At 34.8% G+C, this 21,959-nt stretch overlaps 3 protein-coding genes across 4 annotated transcripts; 1 reads left to right on the plus strand and 2 right to left on the minus strand.

Moving 5' to 3' along the window:
• Nucleotides 1–1,014: 1,014 nt before the first annotated feature.
• LOC132790124 (fibrinogen-like protein 1) lies at nt 1,015–2,720 on the plus strand. The gene is made up of 3 exons (XM_060798562.1): nt 1,015–1,123; nt 1,193–2,257; nt 2,327–2,720. Exons 1-3 carry the CDS (start codon nt 1,043–1,045, stop codon nt 2,327–2,329), a joined length of 1,149 nt encoding a protein of 382 aa, XP_060654545.1. The 5' UTR covers nt 1,015–1,042; the 3' UTR covers nt 2,330–2,720.
• A 6,685-nt stretch (nt 2,721–9,405) lies between these two features.
• Nucleotides 9,406–10,841, minus strand: LOC132790138 (uncharacterized). The gene is made up of 2 exons (XM_060798581.1): nt 9,909–10,841; nt 9,406–9,835 (listed from the first exon to the last, which is right to left on the minus strand). The coding sequence occupies exons 1-2, from the start codon at nt 10,380–10,382 to the stop codon at nt 9,461–9,463; spliced, it is 849 nt and encodes a 282-aa protein (XP_060654564.1). The 5' UTR covers nt 10,383–10,841; the 3' UTR covers nt 9,406–9,460.
• A 434-nt stretch (nt 10,842–11,275) lies between these two features.
• LOC132793210 (angiopoietin-related protein 7-like) lies at nt 11,276–13,931 on the minus strand. 2 transcript variants are annotated; one of them, XR_009633091.1, is made up of 4 exons: nt 13,816–13,931; nt 12,527–13,746; nt 12,254–12,457; nt 11,276–11,794 (listed from the first exon to the last, which is right to left on the minus strand). XR_009633091.1 is itself a non-coding variant. In XM_060802944.1 (3 exons), exons 1-3 carry the CDS (start codon nt 13,894–13,896, stop codon nt 12,349–12,351), a joined length of 1,410 nt encoding a protein of 469 aa, XP_060658927.1. In that variant the 5' UTR covers nt 13,897–13,931; the 3' UTR covers nt 12,098–12,348. The 2 variants fall into 2 exon arrangements, 1 of the variants encoding a protein (XP_060658927.1); XM_060802944.1 differs by lacking the exon at nt 11,276–11,794 and having other exon boundaries at nt 12,098–12,457.
• Between the last annotated feature and the right edge of the window lie 8,028 nt (nt 13,932–21,959).

Raw genomic sequence — 21,959 nt, forward strand, 5'->3', positions numbered from 1 at the left:
AAAACATCTTGTATGCAACAGAACAGAAAAGTCAACCATACTACAGGATATTATTCTTTAAATAGGTAGGTAGGTATTGAAGTACTTTTATATGCAGCTCAATTCGAAAATAGAATAATTTTGTCACACCATCTTCAGCTGAACAGACTTTGAGCTTCTTTTGATGATGATACCCCACTCTAAAATCTTAATACCAAAAAATACAGCGTGCCAATGTCAATGTCATGTTGATCCGACAGCATGACATACATTTAGTGTATTAGCAACATATAGAACGATCAGTATATACCTACATATATGTCAAAAGCACACAAAGTGAAAACAGACATTTCACCCTGTAGAATAAAGTTTGATAATAATTAAGTAATGATTGCAGAGTCAGGTTGCCCTTTCTTGTGAATTGCATTTCTTAATTCAAGACTCAATTTGTACATATTAAATATAAATTTAACTCAAGATCAGCCATTTTATTGCATTGAATGAAGTATATTTTTGTTGTGTTTTATATAATATAAATTAAAACATATAAAATAAGCATGAGTGTGTCGCCTCATCAATTGGAACGCATCTGCGTCAGCATTGCGGAGATAAGCCAAAGAATCACTCTCATTGGTTGAAACGGTGACGTAGATGAGAGACAGAGAGAAAGAGAGAGAGAGAGAGCAGATCATGTTACACTAGGTCTATGTGAGATCATTAATATTAATTAATCCAGACTTCAAGATTATGCCCCTGTGATACATATGTATATATAATACATTGCAATTTTACACAACACCGTTTTCTAATTTTAAATATAATAAAAATTCGCCACTTCTAATTTCATTATCAAGAATCCTCGTCAGAAATATGACATTGTCTCGACATTGACACCTTTAGCTATCGCCTTCACCTCCGCTACGAACTTTTGAGCTGAACCCACATCCGTTGATCACGTGTTGATTTCAAAATCATACAGTACTCAGAGCTATATTCTTCGTCGATTTAAATTAAGCTTTTAGTTTCAAATTCATCTTTTCCGCGAACAGTCGAAATATTCAAAATGTTGAAAATAAAACTCAACTCAGTTCTTTTCTTAATAGTACTTGAAATATTCTTGGTGACCACAGCTGCCTTCGAAGAGGTGAGAACATTTACATAAGGCAGTGCAGTACAGTGAGTGCTAAGAATGTTAACATCTTCTTCTTATCAGACGTGCGAATCCGACCGAGAAATGGAAAAAAAGTGCCGGATTCATAACTATAAGACTGTGAAACCTTTGCTTGATTATTTTAGGCAAGTGCGAAATGAGTTAGAAGACAAAGAAATTAAGGAAACTAAGTTAAATGTATTAAATGCGGATCTTATGCAAAAGTATCATGAAATTGTGAGAATTCATGACAAATTCATGAATGAGGCAGCTCTATTAGATGAGTATAAAAACAAAGTACTTAAAGGGGAAAACGATTTGCAATCGTGTCAAAATAAAGTTGATAAATTCGAATCTGAAATTAATTCAAAACAAAATATTATTGTGAAATTAAAAAGAGAATTAGCTGATAAATCCACCAACTTAGAAAATTGCGAACTTCAATTTAAAAATCTTAATTCTAGCTTAATTGAAAAAGATGAAAAAATAAAGAGAATTAGTGAGAATATTCAAAATAATACTGAACATCAGAAAACACTTAAAGAGCAATTAGAGAAGATTAAAACTAAATTAATAAATCAAGATAAGGATATTCAGTTATGCCAATCTGACCTTGATAAGTTAAGTCCCACATCTTGCATCCCATTTGGAGATTCAGATGTTCATCAACTCAATGTTTCTGGCGTTGGTTTCTTTGATGTTTTATGTGATAGCCAGATAGCTGGACCTGGATGGATTGTAATACAGCAACGAGTTGGAGGAAATGAGAGTTTCAATAGGAATTGGGCAAGGTATCGCAAAGGTTTCGGTTCTTATAGGAGCGATTTCCTCCTCGGACTAGAGAAAATTCATCGTATCACGAGCTTGCAGCGTCACGAACTTTACTTACATTTGGTTGCTGTGAATGGAAGTACCTTCAACGCTCGATATGACGACTTCAAAATATCTGATGAAGACAGTGAATATAAACTGAGTTTGGGTAAATTCAGTGGAACTATTAATGAGGATGCGATGAGAAAAGGCGAAAACATGAGATTCTCAACATTCGATCGCGACAACGACAATAAAGATGGTAATTGCGCATTTTTTTTTCAAAAGTGGCTGGTGGTACAAGAAATGTTACGATTGGTAAATATTTCAATTTGTTACTTTTGATGAAATACACATGATTATTGATTTTTGTTTTTTCTTATGCAGTAATTTGAATGCACCATACGTGGAACATCTAGTTTGGTGGGAGAAAAATAAAGTCGAACTTAAAGAAGCTAAGATGCTAATTCGCCCCAAAGAAGCGATGAAGAAGTGAGCAACTGAAGAGCCGAAATTCCGATATTTTACTAAAAAATGTAATCATTTATATATAATTGGTACATTAAGAACTTGCGTTCTAAATAAAAAAAAACTATCGATTATATAATGCAGCGATTTATTTGTAATGTTGAAATTGATCAGTATTTATTGTATTTTATGTTTTGTTGTATCAAATTGTAAGTCTCTAAGTGCTTTCAATAGAGGTGCAAATACTTAAAAGTAAGGAAACTTATGATTATTTTGTACATATCTTCCTAAGCGAACTTTGAATGTTAAATTAATTTAATAGATGATCTAATTAAATTTTTTTGGTATCTAAATATTCAATAAACCGATTAAATTAAAAATCTCGTTGATGTAGCAGCATCTAATCAATTTTATAAAATATTCTCTTCTGTTGTTCCGATGAGAGAGTCTAACTCTTATCACTAATGTGTTAATATATAATGGGTAGAATAATATGAAAATCATTTTTGTTACTAATAACACATGAAATATTTGTCGTTGCAACATCAGTTGGAGGAAAGCTAATAATAATTACATTAAGCAGTGTATAACAGTAAAGAATATTTATTTTCTTCTTATTAGACATATAAATTCGATCAACAAATGGAAGAACTATAAAACTGTGAAACCTTTGCACAATTATTTAAGACAGGTTAGAAATGAGTAAGAAGATAGTGAGCTTAAAAAAAGTAAATAAACATAACATTAATGAGGGTTTCAATACGGATTGGGCAGCGTATCGCAAAGATTTCATTTTCCTTGAAAGTGATTTCTTTCTTGGATTGCAGAAAATACATCGTATCACGAGCTTGCAACGTTGTGAACTGTACATACATTTGGTTTCTGTGAGTGGAAGTGTTTACTTCGCTCGTTATGACGACTTCAAAATATCTGATGAAGACAATGGATACAAACTGAGTTTGGGTAAATTCAATATGAAATTGTCAACATTCGATCGTGATAAAGATTTTGGCGATTAGTACTCCCGGAACAAGCAATGAACAATCGAACAACTGAAAAGCTGATATTTTGATGTTTGTCTCTTTGTTGTAATCGTTTATATGTATATGTATGCTTTCTTAAAAAATACTCTATAGATTATGAATATTAATGTAGATCAGTTTTTATTGTGTCTTATATTTTGTATACAAATCAATTTGTTGTCGCAATTTGTACATTTTTAGATGCTTTCCTGATGCTGTACTTGAGTATATTAAAATACTTTTCATTGTACTTTTTTTTACTATTACCTACCAACTAATAGACTTTTAATTATACTGCAGATATCGTTTCAATTAAATATTGATCATTAAGGTTATTTTTATAATTTGTTTCCTCTTTATTTTATAAAATTTTCTTCTCAAGTTTTTCGATTCCCGATCTGAGTTATTTTGGCTGACTATCTGGTATAGTTGCACTGTGTGGTATAATTTGAATGGTTCTTTATCAGTATTTTTACGGTATATTTTAGAAAAAATACCTTAATTTTTTACATTTATTCAAAATGGGTATTTTACAGTCGAGCACACTCGACTTGTTTTGAGTTGCAATTAAATAAACTCAATTGTACTATTATTTAGAAGGATGAAACAAGTTTGAAGTGCTATTATCCAAAGATCCAAAATAAGTCAGAACATCAGAAAACAATTGAAGAGATATAAGATAATAGATGCGTAGACTCTTCAGTTAGTCAACTCAGCTTCCCACTCACCTGTCATACCCCACTTCCCTTGGTACTAATGGAATCACAATACTAGTGTGTGAAAATAATTTAATGACATGCAATTTATCCGTTCGATTGCAGAATGCTTTCAGTCGATTGAAAGCATATATCACAACTATACATATATCACTGGAGGTCATGGCTAAGCAAATCCTTTCATCGTAATTCCTAACTAAAACTGCACACATGGCAAAAAAAAACATTGAGTAAGTGATCCCAAATGCTCGGCAGGTTTTCATGCTTGCCTCCGCTGGCTTCCTCAAAGCGTTTTTGCAGCAACAAGCATTACAATAGTTTAATTAACATTAACGCTGACGACGGCAATGGCGACTACTGATGGCAATAAAAAACCATTAAAAGGAATTTATTTTAAGGACCGAACAGGCTATAAATCACATTACACGCCGCTATAAAAACAAAAGCAACAAAAATCTGCACGGGGTGCTAACGGTTGCTGAGCAAGAGCCGCAGGCGAAGTCGGAGGCAGAGGAGGTGGAGGAAAGCCGTTAAAAGCGCTCCTTGTGCCAGGTGCCCTTTGCCTTGGATGCACTCTTTTGTTTGAATAAAAATGTTTTGTATATCGAAAAATCAATGCATCACTTGTGAGTGGCAGACTCACAGATAAGCGGCGAAGAGGGGCTCACAATACACAAAGTAGTAAACATTTCTGCTTTTCTTTTTATATGCATAGTTTGTTGCCTGAGTTTTATTGAGGGCGGGGGTGTTGCGTTAAAAGCGTTGGCATTAAAAATTGCGATGAAAAGTTAATGGGAATACCGGGGCATAAAACTAACGAATATACTTTCGATATTGTTGGGGAGGGAGCGATGACGATGTGCGTGCGTGTCCTGCCAGCGATAACATATCGATAGGCATTACGAATTAAAGGATTATTTGTGGCAATTACAAGTACAAAATATATAAAAGTGGCTGTTATCAATTGGAGTTCTTATTCACACAAGCGTCCTTATTAGAGAAATATGCTGATTTTAGTTTTTTGAATTGTGTTTTGTGCGGTATTCGTAATCGTTTTGTCAACGTTAAATGTAAAACAAAAGATGGCTATTTAAGCTTAAAGCGTAGAGAAGACTTCGTTCTTTCTCCGCACATTTCTTTTTGCTATTCTGTTTTGTGCGACATTCGTAAACGTTTGGAGTGCAGTTCAAAAAAGGGAAGACTTTAAATTTGAAAAGTATAGTGAAAATTTCTGAGTAAGAATTCTCTTTCAGTGATTTCTCTTATTCTACTTTGTGCGCTATTCGTAATCGTTTGTTGCTGCATTTTAGAAGTAAAGGTATCAGTTAATTCCTCTCTCTCTCTCTCTCACTCTGTCTTTCTCTTTTTCTCTCTTGTAATTTCGCAATCCACGGGTCTTTTTTTTTGCGCCAAACGTTTGTTGCTGATTTTGAAAAGTAAAGCTATCGGATTAATGCTTAAGTGTAAAATAGATATGTAAGTCGCACTCCCTATATTTCTCTCTCTCTCTCTCTCTATCTCTCTGTCTCGCAATATCACCATCCCTTTTGCCATTCTGTTTTCTGCGGCATTCGCAAGCGAAAAACCCCTTTCTAATGATTACTTAAGTGTAATCAATGCCTGTTCAGCTGGAACCACTCGATGGTCTGGCATCTCAGCACTATTTCGCTCTGCAATGTTTTGTGTTCGCCCTTGATGATGTGATATGGTGATGGTGGTGATGCTGCTGATGCTGTAACCCTGTGGCACAGGATATGGGAAACAATACAACCATAAAATTGACTGGCAGAAGGAAACACATTGATTTGCCATTTGAGCGCAAATTCATGGCAATAAAATCAACGTTCGCAAAGTATTTTTCTCTCTTTTTCGAATTTGTTTTTTTCTCTGTTGTTTTTTTTTATTTTTAATGCCACTTTCAATATTTGTTTTAGCACCATCACCAACAGCCCCACTCCAAAACATTTAGTTGTGGTTGTTGTTCTTGTTTCAGTTTCGGTTTCGGTCTCGATTTTTTTTTAGTTTTTTTTTTGTTTGGTTTTGCAGAGATTCGCGTTGCGCCCTATTCGATATCCATTTTGATGGCAATTGTAAAACGCGTTGTGTAATCGAAACTTTTAACGACTTGATGCGATTCGAAATTGTGTAATATTGAGGCACTAATACTCAACCAAATGGAAAGCGAATGCCCACACATACACACACACTCTCACATATGTGCAAATAAATAAGCGTCTGTGTCTGTGTGTGTGTTTGTGCTCATTGAGAGTCCTTCAGATACATTTGTGAGCGGCAAGTACTCTACGTTTGATTGAGTCTGGCATATCGGTTGGCTGCACACAGTTGAGTCAATTAACAACCAATCAATTGAAGGAAACCTATATGCAGGCACTCATTTATTAACTGAGAATCGGCAGCGAGAAAACTTAAATTATTTTCAAAAATAATAATCAACTCAAGCAAAGACAACGTTTCAGAATCATTCATAGATTAAAATTATGCAAGTTTTCCAAGTAAAATAAAACTTAAATTTTATTTTCAATTTCTTTAAAGTTTGATAACATTTTTAAGTGGTTATTATGAGTCAGAGTGTAAGATCAAAAATATTTACTGTATTTTAGGGTATTCTCAAGATCGTTGAACTTCAAGCCGAAGACACTTGAAATGTTTTGGTGCTGTGAAAAAAGCAATCGCATGTAATTCGACGACAAAGATGTGCTAATAAATTTCAACTTAATTTCCGAAATGTGCATCTAACACATAAAAAAAAGCTGAACGCAAACACGAACAGAGCCAAGACTGAAGACTTTTGGAGAACCAGCATCTTGTTCCGGAAATGAGCATGGTGTATTTTGGGGATTGGATTTGGGTTTCGCTGAAGACCAAGAGAGAGTGAGCGAGCGAGAGAGAGAGAGAGAGAGAGCAGAAGGAGAAGGAGCTGTGTCAGATTGAGTTGCCAGGCGGCGTATTGTTCTTGAGCGATTCAAGCGGGAATCGCAAGCTGGCAGCTGGCAACCGGCAAGTGGCATGAGGCATGAGGCATGAGGCAAGTGGCGGAAGCAGACGAGCGAGGCAAAGTTTCAAGTATGGTTTTTGCATAAAACTTCAATTTAAATTGACATTTGAGTGGAAAGTAATTGCATGATATGCAGAGAGCATAAAAAAGGCAGCACCGTCGACTCGACGGGCTGTTACTTATGCCACTTTTTATTCGTACGCTCATGTATGTTTGTGTGTGTGCTACTATTTTTAGGCATTTAATGCGATTTTCAAGCCATCTCTCCGCCTCTGTCTATCGAGGCTCATCCCACAGCGAAGCTCATTATGCGCTCGTTTATATGCCGAATTTGTTGTTTGTGGTACGCCCCTCGTGTTGTTTTTGTACAGTTTTCCGTGCACATTATGGGGATCTTGCTTTTGTTCTTTATTTCTCTATCTCTCTCTCTCTCTTTCTCTCTCACACTCTGTTCTGTTTCTCTTTCAAATTAAATGCCAATAAATTTGCATTTTTCAAATCGACGCGGCCTTGCGACTAAAAGTGTCATTTGTTTCTGACTAACTCGTAATTGCTATTTGCTTTTTCATCGTTTCGCTTCCTCGCTCAAGTTTTTCAATTCCCCACGTTTTAATCTTGCACATAAATGTTGTTAATTTGTTTTCCTTTCCTGGCAAGCAATTGAACCAAGAGTCCAATTTATCTCCATTTCTTCCCTTCTAATCAGTTTATTTTCGTTTTTCCCAAGTTTTTCTTTTATTGTGTTCTATTCAACTTATATTTAACCTTTTTTTTTGTTTTTTGCTTGACTTGTAATTTATTTTATTTACTTTAATACGTATTATTATAAGATTGTCAATAGTATTACTATTAACTATTCCAAAATCGATTCCGTTTAAAGAAAACTAGTTAACCCTTTATCGTTGTATTGTTTTTATCTAGGTCCGATATTCCGATATTCTGAATCTACTTACATTTGAAAAATAAAATAAATCCATTGTGTAAAGTTACTGGAATTTCTACATTATAATTTATTTTGTTGTTAAAATTATTAAAATAGGTATTTTAAGAAACAATATTTCATCTACATTGTGTAAAGGTTATAACGTCATCCCTCTTGCAGATTGGCTTTTGCAGAGTTTATGTAAAATGTTCATAATATGCATGGGCAGTAGTATATTTGCAATATAAAGTATACGCAGTATGTGAGATGTATTAAGTATACGTTTGTGAGCGAAATGAAGTATACACAGTATAATATGTTTGTATATAATATGATAGTAGTATGTTAGATATATGAATTACCCTAATTTATAGTATATATAAAGTATACGCAGTGTATACGATAAAGTGTGTATAGTATACTTAGTATATTTGGTAAGTGAAGTCCATGTGAGATATATTTACATATAAAGTATACGTAGTTATATGGTATATAAATTTTATAAAGTGAACCAAGAATACGTAGTAATTTGGTATATAAAGTATATGCAGTATGTGAGATTTATGAAGTAAAGTACTTTGTGAACTAAATTAAGTACAATATATCTGTATGGGCATGGCATGGGCAGTAGTATACTTGGTATATAAAGTATACCCAGTAAGTGAGATATTTAAAGTATGCTTCTAGTGTATACATAGTACATTTGATACATAAAGTATTACTATGTATACTTGGAGCATAAAGTATACGCAGTATGTGCAGTTTATAAAAGATACTTGATATATTAATATAAAATATAAAGTATACGCAATTTAATATATGAAGTATAAGTAGTTGATTATTAATTAAAAGCTCATTAAATGAGGTCTACAGTTAGTACTTGAAGTATACGGGATATAACACTTAATATATTATTATATATTATTATAAGATGTAAAGTTAGGATTCAAATTGTTAGTAAAGTATTTAGTATATAAAGTATACGTAGTTAGGTATTATATAAAAAAATACGAAGGAACTGAAGTCTATTTGGTATTAAATTTCCTATATATTTGCAATGAAAACAATCTTCAACATTTATTGCAAATTTGTGTCCGTCCGGAAGGTTTCCGTTCAAAATAAGTAATTGATTCGACAACTATATTAAACTTCATAGAAAAAGAGTGTGCATAAAAGAAAATAATAAATATTACCTTCCACAAAGCCTGCCATTTAATTTTGTTTTTTATATATAAGTGATACTAAACGGTAGCTTAAAACTACCATAAGAATTTAAATATTGTAAAAGTCATTTTTGAATACTATACATATTTTAGTTTTATTTTCAAAGTAATTTTTGTTCAATCTGATATGTGCTTTTTTTAATGCCAAAATATCTCAGCCATTCTCATCGAGTGTATCACTAGCATCGTTATCATCATCACAATTTTCAAGTCTTCGCTGTGGCGACGAGGAAACATCTTCGATCTGTGGCGAGGAGATGCGGGTGTGTGGCAGCATCAGCTGCTGCAGCTGGGTTACATGATGGGGCGCCAACTGATCCAAGCAGCCGTAGTAAAGCACATCGGAGATAAGCTTTCGGGCGAGAAGCTTTTGTCGCGGCGCCAACTCATCGTATTGATTGCGCCAGATGTGAGCCAAAGCCTCCGATTCGTCAAGGGGTGGACGGGAGGAGCGAGGTGTGGCTGCTAAAGCGGTTGCGGGAGCTGCAGTTAATTCGTATTTAATCGAAGAGCGACGCTTTTTTGAATGCTAAGAGAGGGAGAGGAGAGAAAATAGGAGGAAGCCATGATAACGAGTGGAAGCTATTACAATTTTCACTTACAAATGCTTCGCTGTGTGTTTGCTGCTCAGGACTGTTGGCTTTGTGCAAGCTCTGGCTTGAGCCCAATGATGATTCCTGATCTTCCAAAAAGCCAAGCAGCTCAAAGTACCAAAGCGTCGACTCAAATGGCGCCTCGCCGAGTCGCTCGCCTTCCACGCGTTTGCGCAAATCGCGTCGAAAATTTGTACGAAACGAGTTGATCTTCTTCACCACTAGGGCACGATCCGCATGTGGTTCGACCTCGTGCAGCTTTTGGACCAGCTGCTCGTATCCGGCGGACTTTAAAGCGCGACTACTGTACTCTGGACTTTTGACCTTCCAGACGGCCGGCAACGATCGATAGAGTAGCAGAAACTCCGTCCAGAATTGTCTGTCACGTGAGTTCATATTTTGTTTTGTTTTTGTTACTTGCACGATCCACAAAAAGCTCTCTGCCGTTGGAGCGCAGGCACAACACTGAGCACAAGCTTGCATGCGCAAATGCAGAATACTCTAAACTAAGAGAGTGACTGAAAGTTAAAATGCGAGAGAAAACGCAAGCATGAGAGCGTAAGTGCGAGTGAGACACTCGATTGCGTTGTGTTGTTTGTGCAAACGTTTGCGCTCTACGTTTTGTGTTCGCTTTTCGCAGCGATCATTTGATTGCGCGAAGCGCAACGATCATGCAAAGGTTGTGAGAACAACATCGCAAGCAAAACAAGAAGAGATTGTTTCAATGTGTGGGTTAATGCAGTGCAGTGAGTACGTAAATTATACGTACGTATGTAGTATATACTTAAGTACACTGGGAGAAAAATCGTGTTCGACAAACTTCATCTTGAGTATGAGACCTTTTCGATCTGTGCGCATCGATATTATTTTGAAAATCCTGATTTAAGATCGATAATTTCTCAAATTCAAGAATTTTTATATATTTTCTTGTTTTTGAATTCATAATTTCGCCATACATTCAAATTAAAGCAATGCAAACGTTACAATAAAAATATTATAGTATATAAAATGGATCAATATTATAATGTAACTAAATTAAAATAATTCAGAACGAAAAATGAGTACAAATTTATTTAGGTGCTTTTAAATTAAAGCAGTGAAAGTGTTAATATAAAATATTATATTGTACATAAATTAAAAGTTAATAAAGAATAATGAAGAAATAAATCTTAAGGTAGGAAATTTATAAAAAAGGAACAAAATTTCATTTAACTATACATTCAAATCAAAGTGTAAGAATAAATATACATATATATTTTTATATATGTATATATTAAATGAAATGTTGATATATTGTTAATAAATTAAAAAGTTAAAAAAGTATAAAAATCATAAAGCAAAAAGTTTTAAAATTTTTAAAACATATTAAATATTATATATATTATGTTTTCTGTTAAGTATTATTATTAATTGATGTGTTTGCAGATATTCTCTGAACTGAGTTTCTACTGCACTCCAACTTCAATAATTCGTTAAGAGTTCTCGGTGATCCAGTCAATAATAATAAAACTTGTAAATCACAAAGAGATATTGAACTAATTAAATTTAAAACTAAGCAGCAGCTGTGTAGCTCACGAAAGCGAGATTGAAAGGGAAAAGGTTTAATAGCAATAATGTTGTGTCTTTTTATACCCGCTACCTATAGGATAGAAGGGTATTATAACTTTGTGCCGGCAGGAAATATCTGTAACAGGCATCTCCAACCCCAAAAAGAATTTATATTCTTGATATACGAGACGATCTAGCCATGCCCGTCTGTCTGTCTGTTCGTCTGTTCGTATGAACACCTTGATCTCAGAGAGTATAGGAGATAGAGCAATAATTTTCGACAGCATTTGTTATGTTTGCACGCAGATCAAGTTTATTTCAAATTTTTGCCACGCCCACTTCCGCACCTGCAAATCAAGATAAATCGAATAACTAGAGTTGCAAATTTTGATATATTAAATAACAACTAAAGTAATTGTGATTCCTTATTGATTGCGATCAGATACAAATTGTCGAAGTTATTAAATAAATACTTTTGTATGCGCATGTATGTATTGTATGTATGCGTATACGTATATACATGCACGCCTATATTAGTATCTGTATGCATACGGGATTCATAAGCAATGCGATAGCTCAGGTGGAAGACTGCAATACGAGCATTTTGCGGTGCTCGAGTTCGAGCCCGCTCGGGGTACAAACTTTTTTTAACCACCTGGTCGGTGGTGCTCGAGCTCAAATCCCGATCGAGAATACATGCATATTTATTTTTAATATTTTGCGATTAGTACCGTAATATTTTGCTTTTATTCAAAATGGGTAGCGGGTATCTCACAGTCGAGCACACTCGACTGTAGCTTTCTTACTTGTTTTTATTTAGAACGCAAAATTGTAATCATCCAATTATATATAAATGATTACATAATTGAGTCAAATATTTTAATTTCATCTCTTCAGTTGCTCACTTCTTCATCGCTTCTTTGGGGCGAATTAGCATCTTAGCTTCTTTGAGTTCGATTTTATTTTTCTCATAGCAAATTAGATCTGGCCCATAAGGTGCATTTAAATTACTGCATAAGAAAAAACAAAAATCAATAATTATGTGTATTCCAACGAAAATAGCAATTTGCAATATTTACCAACTATAACATTTCCTGTACCACCAGCCACTTTTGTAAATAACTGCGCAATTACCTACACCAGATTCGTCGTTGTCGCGATCAAATGTTGTGAATTTCATGTTTTCGGTGTATATCATCGAGTCCCTAATAATAGTTCCGCTGAATTTACCCAAACTCAGTTTATATCCATTGTCTTCGTCAGATATTTTGATGTCGTCATATCGAGCATTGTAGGTACTTCCATTCAGAGCAACCAAATGTATGTAAAGTTCGTGACGCTGCAAGCTCGTGATACGATGTATTTTCTCTAGTCCCAGGAAGAAATCACTCTTATAAGAACCGAAACCTTTGCGATACGTTGCCCAATTCCTATTGAAACTCTCATTTCCCCCAACTCGTTGCTGTATTACAATCCATCCAGGTCCAGCTAACTGACTATCGCATAAAACATCGAATAAACCTACGCCAGAGACATTGAGTTGATGGACACCAGGATAATCCCCAAAAGGAGAGCAACTTGTTGGGACAAGAGTATTGAGTAAAGTCTTATTCAATATATCAATTTCAGATTGACATAACTGATTTTCTTTCACTTTATCTATTAGCTTAGTTTCACTTTCATTTAATTCCAATTGAATTTTTTTCTGTTGTTCTCTGATGTTTTCTGATGTCCGATTTAATGTATCAATTGCAGATTGGCATAACTGAATATCTTTATCTTTATTTATTAATTTAGATTTACTCTTCTCTAATTGCACTTCAAGTGTTTTCTGATGCTCAGTATTATTTTGAATATTCTCACTAAATATTTTTATTTTTTTATCTTTTTCAATTAAACTAGAATTAAGATTTTTGAATTGAAGTTCGCAATTTCTTAAGTTAGTTGTTTTATCAGCTAATTCTCCTTTTAATTTCACAATAATATTTTGTTGTGAATTAATCTCAGATTCTAATTTCTCAACTTTATTTTTACTCAATTGCAAATCGCTTTCCCCTTTAAGTACTTTGTTTTTATAATCATCTAATAGATCTGCCTCATTCATGAATTTTTCATGAATTCTTACAATTTCATGATACTTTTCCATAAGATCCGAATTTAATTCATTTAACTTATTTTCCTTAATTTCTTTGTCTTCTAACTCATTTCTAACCTGTCTAAAATAATCAAGCAAAGGTTTCACAGTTTTATAGTTATGCAAGCGGCACTGTTTTTCCATTTCTCGGTCGGATTCGCACGTCTGATAAGAAGAAGATGTTAACATTCTTAGCACTCACTGTATTACACTACTTTATGTAATTGTTCTCACCTCGTCGAAGGCAGCTGTGGCCACCAAAAATATTTGAAGTAGTATCAAGAAAAGAACTGAGTTGATTTTTAGTTTGCACATTTTGAATATTTCGACTGCTCGCGGAAAAGATGAATTTGAAACTAAAAGCGTAATTTAAATCGAAAAAGTCAGCTTTGAGTCTGCTATGAGATTGAACAGCTAATACGTATAGAACCGATGTGGGTTCAGATTAAAAATTCATAGCGGACGAGAAAGTGACAGCAAATTGAATCTCTATTCGTGCCGAGAGAACCGACAAGCTCGACTTTCGACTGCCTGCCCGAGAGAGGCTTCTTGATAATGGAAGCAGAAAAGGCGAAGTGGATTCGAAATTTGAAATATGCACTTGAAACGATTAGAAAGAACAATACAGACTTAAAACACTGCAGTGCAAAATTACTCTAAGAAGTTGCATCATAAAAACATTATATCGAATGTGATATATTGATGTCACAGAGACTCTTTCTCTTTTTATTGGCATCTACTGATGAGTGCAGCCTCCGTCTGTATGTTGTTCATTAAGTGAGAGCGATTGTCTTGATTATTATTTTTATAATATTTCAAATCTTCTGTCCATGGCGTCTGACATTAAAAATTAAAAAAAAGCTAAACTGCATTGCAGTAATGAAAACTTCAAGTTTCAATGCTAATTATCAGTGTATAGCTATTATATATAGGTACAAACCTAATCTTCATTCCGTTACAAACCTAATCTACATGCAGTATATAAAATATATATGTATGTAAGTGCTTATAGTTCGATCTGCCAGTACATTTAAATAAATATATAGACGCACATATTATGTATGTATATTTACACAATACATATGCAATACATAAGTCAGTGTGCACACGGGTGAGTACTTATAGAGCGCTAACACACTCACTCTCATACATACATACATAAGTAGTTGTTGTTGTTGAGATTTGATACTTGCTTTTCCACATGCAGATGAATATTTACTCAAATCTGTTTGTACATACGTCTGTGTGATAGAAACGATCATCAAACGTTTGTTTTGACAAACGACTATCGCGCACTCGCTTGCACTCGCCAAAAAACTTGCGACTGTTTGAGCTTAATAGCAGCTTATTCTGTTATACATCAACGAAACTAGCATCCTTATCTAGCAACTGCTTCCACTTAACTAATAGCAACTTCTTCCGTTATACTTAACGTTTTCACGTTTGGCTTTTTCAACCCTAGCAACACCTGCTGCAACGCTTTTTCTGTGTGATAGACACGATCAGGCAGCGCTTGTTTTGGCAATTGACTATCGCGTACTCGCTTGCACTCGCCTACAAAAGTGCAAGGGCTTGAGCTTAGAAACAACTTCTGTTTTACCTAGCCACAACTAGCAAAGTCTTCGATTTAACGATTGCGTCTCTGAGTATTGCAGCAACTGCTTCCGTTTGACTAATGGCAACTTCTTCTCTTATACAACTAAACATATAATAATAACCATTTATATACATATTTACATATGTTCGAATTGAAGCACATTTAACTCCCATGCAATTATATAGAATGTCTTTCCTTTTATTATGAATCATTTTGAAATTATATTATTATTATATACATATCTACAAAATTACGTTATAGTTTTTTTGCTAAAGTTCCAGATTGTTTGACTAATGCAAACAGGCGACATCTCATATTATGTATAGTACTTCCTTTCATTTCGTTTTTCGAGTTCACTTTCAGCTATTTTATATTGCTCATAGTATCAACTGCAGTGAGAGTATTGTCAGACAAATCAGTCTTTGCTTTCTTTACATATCTTGAGTAATATCAATTTTTACTTTGGTGCCCTTCATGGATTAATTTGAATAAAGTTATTTAGATGGCAAATGGCAGATATTTGCAAGAATACAAATATTGATGCCGCGCGGACATTTAAATGCCAAACAAACGAAGTGAAACGACCAACAGAATTAAGACATTTTGCACTTGTTTCAATTATGTGATGAGAGAGAGAGAGTGAAAAAAAGAAGGCAGTGTGAGGACAACTCGAAACGAAATTGAAGTGAAACTAAAGCCTTTCGCAAATAGTTGTTAAAATATGTCAATAACCTTCACACAGAACCCTCAAAAAGAACCGAACTCGCCCATCCTCAGCCACAGACACACACACACACACACACACACACACACATCAGGGGAGCTGGTCGAATCAACCCTGGCTGGCAGATTAGAGGGTGAGCTTGGGGTAAATGGTATACACGAATAAGCGCAGAAAATGTTTAATTAAATTCCGGGACACATTTGGCATGTTACATTGCTTTTGGTCCATTCGGTTTGGGTCGGTTGTGAGTTGAACCACAGCCGGCCACGAACTGGGTCGATGTGGGATGTGCGATTGGGTCTTGGCTTTGCTCTTCACTTGTTTTTGTTCTTGTCGCAACGAACCAACTAACAGAAATTGCAATAAAAATACCAGAGCGTAGCTAAAACTAAGTAAAGCAAATTATGTTTTCTCTCTCTCTCTCTCTCTTTCTTTTTGGTTGACATTCAGTTTACGATTCCCTTTTGCATTGAAGAGAAAGTGCAAAGTGGCAAAGTCTCGAAGCATTGCAAAGCTTCAATGCAATCCACAACAAAATTCCCCAACATGCGGTTCATTTTCTATCTTGCCCTCCTCTGACCTTGAGTTCTATATTTAAATGATAATGATGCGTAAGAGGTAAATAAGTAAACATGTCACACATAATCAGTATCATTTTTTTGGAATTTCAACTGAATTCAATATATATTTATTCTTGGATGTATAGATAGCCACAGCAGCTGAACAGCAAGTTACATTGATCTTAGCTAATCCAGCGTTCATTTGACTTTGCTGACAACGATTCCAAAGCAAAAGCATAAATATAACAAAATATCATAACATAAAGTTATACTTTTTCTTTATCACGATTTTTACTATGTTTACTAATGGTTTAGATCAATTGATGTGCGTTCTATTAAAAAATAATTTTCTCATATTTTTAGATGTTTATTAAGTGACAAGCAATTAAAAAAAAAAACAAAGCCCACCTAATAAAATAACTTTTAAATAATATTTTTTATATATATTTATATATATATTATTTTTGACTTGTAATTTGGATGCACAACTTTGTAATTAAAGTAGTCAAGTGTTAAATATGTACAAAATAAATATATAATAATAATCAAATAAAATGGAATGTGCTGATGAAATAGCTAAATTGGCAGCACTGATTCTAGGAATTTAAATAATGCTTCTAGACACGATTAGATTTCGGACCTAATCTCATCAATATTCTACAATAAACGCGCTTACATATTCATGTATAAGCCTGATAATGTTTGTTATAATTTCGAGGAATGGCAATTAATAAATTCCTGGAAATTATAAATTGTCCCAAATGCGCTTTTCTATTGAAATTTGCATATAGATTCATTATATAGTATAGTTATTGTCATCCATTGATTTATGCAACTAACTAATTCTAGGCTATATATTTTGTCTCCAGGATTTTGACTCTTTGTCAAATGAAATTTGAATGCTCGTTTATACCTTGCAAGAAATTCTATAATGTGAAAAGATTAAAGAAATAACATTCCATTGAAAAATACTAAAGCTTTAATAGAGTGTGCTCGACTGTAAGATATTCGCTACCCAAATTAATATACAACAAAAATTTTAAAAATATACCGAAGTCTATGTTAGGTATATTGATGCAATACTACATTCAGGAAGTGCAAAATATACCAGATTGCCAGACAAAACAACAAAGACTCCACTGCAGAAGGCGTTTTCCCAATACAAAACTTTTTCTTTAATATCTTCAACTTGTTTTTATCAGATCTTAACCAAATTTTCAGGAATGATAAAGACTGTGATATTATTGTATGTTGCAACATTCTAGATATGAAATTACATTTCTTATTCGTTTTGTATCGATTTGCGTGTGAGGAAGTGGGCGTGGCAAACATATGAAACAAATTTGATCCGCCTGCTGTTGAAAAAAAATTCCATCTTATCTCCTAAAGTCTCCGAGATCTAGGTATTCATACAGACGAACGGACAGACAGACAGATCATCTCAGTTGTTGACGCTGATCAAGAATATATATACTTTATAGGGTCGGAGATGCCTCCTTCTGCCTATCACATACATTTCCTGCCGACACAAAGTTACAAAAGAAAAGCATCGTAATACTCGCACAGAAAATGTCTAATCAACTAAGACGGCTAAGTGCAGTTTTCTGGTCATCTCGGTCCAAAACTCGTAAAATGTTATGACCATACAAAAATTTTCGGATTTTTCAGTAAAAACGGTTCTTTGTTTGCGTTAGAGTTGGAGTTTGAGATTGAGCTAAAGTTTATGGGTATGTTTTTTTGTTTTTGTTGTATGGGCATTTGTAAATCTGAAAGACGGCATCTGTATAATGTGATGGCCATTTAGGCAATGGACTTTTATGAGTGCGTTGCCTGTTAATGATTGATAAACCGCACGGGACCCATCAACACCCAAAAAGAGGGACAATGATAGAGCAGAGAGCGAAGAAAGAGAGTGAAAGAGAGGGACGGAGGGAGGGGTTGGCAGTGCTAACCATGCGAGATGCACATCAAATTGGCCACATTGTCGTGAGTTTCGTCTTGAGACCAAGTAGTTGGTATACCAGTTTCTTTATTGCACGCACACACAGAGAGAAAGATGAAAACAAATACAGTTGAGTGTGCTCAGCTGAATGATACCCGGAATATTCAGTCGATTTGAAGCAACTAAAGTGATTTTGAAAACACAAAATAAGAATACCAAGATCTTTCTGTAATTAAAAAATTGTCAAGCCATAGTCTTTATATAAAGGATATATAAGATATAAATTCTTTGGCATCAAATCTTTGACAAAAAGAAAACAGCTTTACTTAACATTCTATCTGTACTTTAATAACACTAAAAGATAACAATGTACAACAAAAAAAAAATTTTGTGAAATATTCATTTAAAATTCAAACACAATTTAAAATTTTAAGCAACTGTTGTGAATACCCCAATATGGCGTTGGCTGCCGGGTATAAAAAAGGGGCTTGGGTCAAAACCACAACAACAAGTATAACAACAACAACAAGTTGAGCTCAAATCGCATCCAACAGCATCGTCGTTAACAGCGAAAACAATATTGTAAATAAAGTTTCGAGCTGAGGCCAAAAACTGGTTCCAAACAAACGAAAGCAGCAACAACACAGAGCAAAACAAACCTCAACCAACAGCCAAACCACTGACAGACCGACCAACCCAACATCGTGACTCCGAATCCAACTCTGACTTCGACTTCGACATCAACATCGACTCCGACTCCGGCTGCGATTTGGACTGGTTGAAGTTGTTGTTGTTGTTGACGTCTTGCTCTTTGATGGCTTTTTAACCAATGTTTCTTGCCTCTTGTTGTCGATTTCGTTTTTCTTTTATACCCCATCCCATAGGGTAGAAGGGTATGAAAACTTTGTGCCTTCAGGAAATGTATGCAACAGGTTAAAGGAGTCGACTCCGATCCTATAAAGTATATTGATCAGGGTTAACAGACGACACGATGTAACCAGATCAGTCTGTCTGTCTGTCTGTCCGTATGAAAACCTATATCTCAGATTGTTTCAAAATATTTGCGACGCCCACGATAAATATCGAATACCTTTAGAACTTTAATTTTCATAATTCCTGAAAATTTTGTTGCGATCGGATGAAAATTGTAGAAGTTATACAAGAATAACTTTTGTATGAACAAATAAGCCTACTTACTACGGCTCCAAGGCAACCTTGGCTGGTATATAAAAATATATTTTCATCGCTATGGTACATTTCGAATATCAATATACAACTTTAGTATTATTTGCGGTATATTAAAATGTGTAACGAGTATTTCACAGTTCATCACACCCGACTGTAACTTCTTTCTCTACTTCTCTATTTGCTTTTGCCTAAAAAATATCATTTCATTGAAATACCCTGTAATGGGGTTAATTCAACGCACGACATTTCTGCCTGCGAATCGTCACTTAAACAATACCAATTAATGGGTATGTGCTAGTCTAGCAGCTGTTATTGTTTTTGATTTAGTTTTTGGTTTTGCTGTTGTTGTTGTCTCCATAAAAGCAGCTAAACCACAAACCACATCCATTGCCGCAAAACTTCTTGTTCGTAAACAACACGCGGACAATGAGTATATAGTGAGTACTATATACACATACATATGTATATACACAAATATATATACATATATATATTTGGACAGACTCTTTGTTGTTTGGCAGGCCCAACCACTTTGGCTTTGGCTTTGCTGGCTCAAGCACCATAAACATGAAACGAATCTAAGTCAGGCCAAGAAACAGGTCTGGGAACATGGCTCAGATTGTGATAAAGTTTAAGAACTAACCTAGGTCTACCAACTAGTTTGACAGCGTTCTATTTGCAGCTCAATGTGTTGCTCGACTCTTTGCATACCCGTTCGCCACACCATTAACGGATATTATCAATACATGCGCTTGATACTTTGCTGATCCTCAGCATAATATTTTCAGAGCCCCCTGAATATTGATCGATACTATGAAAAAAGTTTATTTATATATGTGGCGGGTATTTCAAAGTCAAGCACATTTGCCTATAGCCATCAAATTGTATGACTCTCGAGATAAAAACTGTTTTGATGACTGGAACGTGCAGAATAAATAGAAAAATTATGTTATATATGAACATCAACTTTGTTAATACTTATATCGTGAACATGCACATATCCTGTAAAAGTGCAGCATATATTTTTTGTATTATTCATTATTATTTGTGTGGCTCCAACTTCACATAATTACAGGGTATAGCTAAGCTGTGTGTCTGACATAGACATGAGCATAATTACCATCAAACATGATCTCATATATTCATATCGCTGTTGTTTACTTTGAATCAAATCTGTTTTACTATTTTGTTGTTATTCTTATTGTTTTTTAGTGCTAAAGTGGAGCTCATAGAATTGATTGCACTTCACTTTTGGGAGTCACACTCAGAGTGCCGAACTGTCTTTTCTAAATAATCAATACTCAGTTTTCAAATTTTACTTCTGCACGACAAAACAAAATAATCGAAATCTAAATCAACATTAAATATATCCAAAGAAATCGAAAATTTTATCACTTAAAGTTATTTCGCCTTGATTATAGGATTGTTTAGGATTATATTGTGAATACAACACATACATACATATGTACATCAATGTATGTACATTCAGGTATGTACATATAAGACATCAACAAATCCAACTGAAGACAGGAAAAGCAAAAAAAAAAGTGGTAAAGAGCGAAAGAAGAAGAGAGAAACGAAGAGCCGACCATCAACACGATCACATCAACAAGAACCATAAATAAGACTTAAATTGCATGAAAAAGTCAACAACAACAACAGCAACAACAACAGAAACAGCGACTGCAATCAACGACTGTATCCATTACAACAACAGCAAGAAGATTGAGACCAGGTCAAAATTGTTGTCTGAAGCCAACGCGCTAACCACAGCCAAGCGACGACAACAACAATAACAACCAAATGTAGCAAAAAAGGAATAAAAGAAACGAACAAAAAAAAACACACACACACACAACAACAACCATACGAAAGACCCACAAAAGAAACCAACACGAAGTTAGATCGAATATAAAGGCAACGACAACAACAAACACAGCAGATTTCGGCCGCACCTTCAACACAGGCAGACAGCTGAGTGTATGAGTGTGTGTGTGTGTGTGTGTTCGTGTATTTATGTATGTGTGTGGATCTCGCTTCAGGTTGCTGCTTGCCATCAGCCCAAGTTGCCAGGTTGCTGCCTGTCACACAGCAGCCTTTGCCATCAAGATTGATCAAACGACCCCAAGAATTAAGAAATGAAAGAGTAAAGGAAAATAACATTCAAGAAAATGGATAAACATATAGAGAGAGAGAGAGATAGAGAGAGAAAGAGAAAGGGAGCTGCGAGTGGCAAGTTAAATCAAACGCACAAACCAATATCTATGATTCGATCTTTGAGTGACCTGCCAGGATGTCGATCCATCGAGATATCTTTCAAAGGTGTCATTCTATGATTTCAACAGTAAACCAAAATTTGCTGCATGC

Source organism: Drosophila nasuta, chromosome 3 (genome assembly GCF_023558535.2).
Source record: "Drosophila nasuta strain 15112-1781.00 chromosome 3, ASM2355853v1, whole genome shotgun sequence".
Lineage (NCBI taxonomy): Eukaryota > Metazoa > Arthropoda > Insecta > Diptera > Drosophilidae > Drosophila > Drosophila nasuta.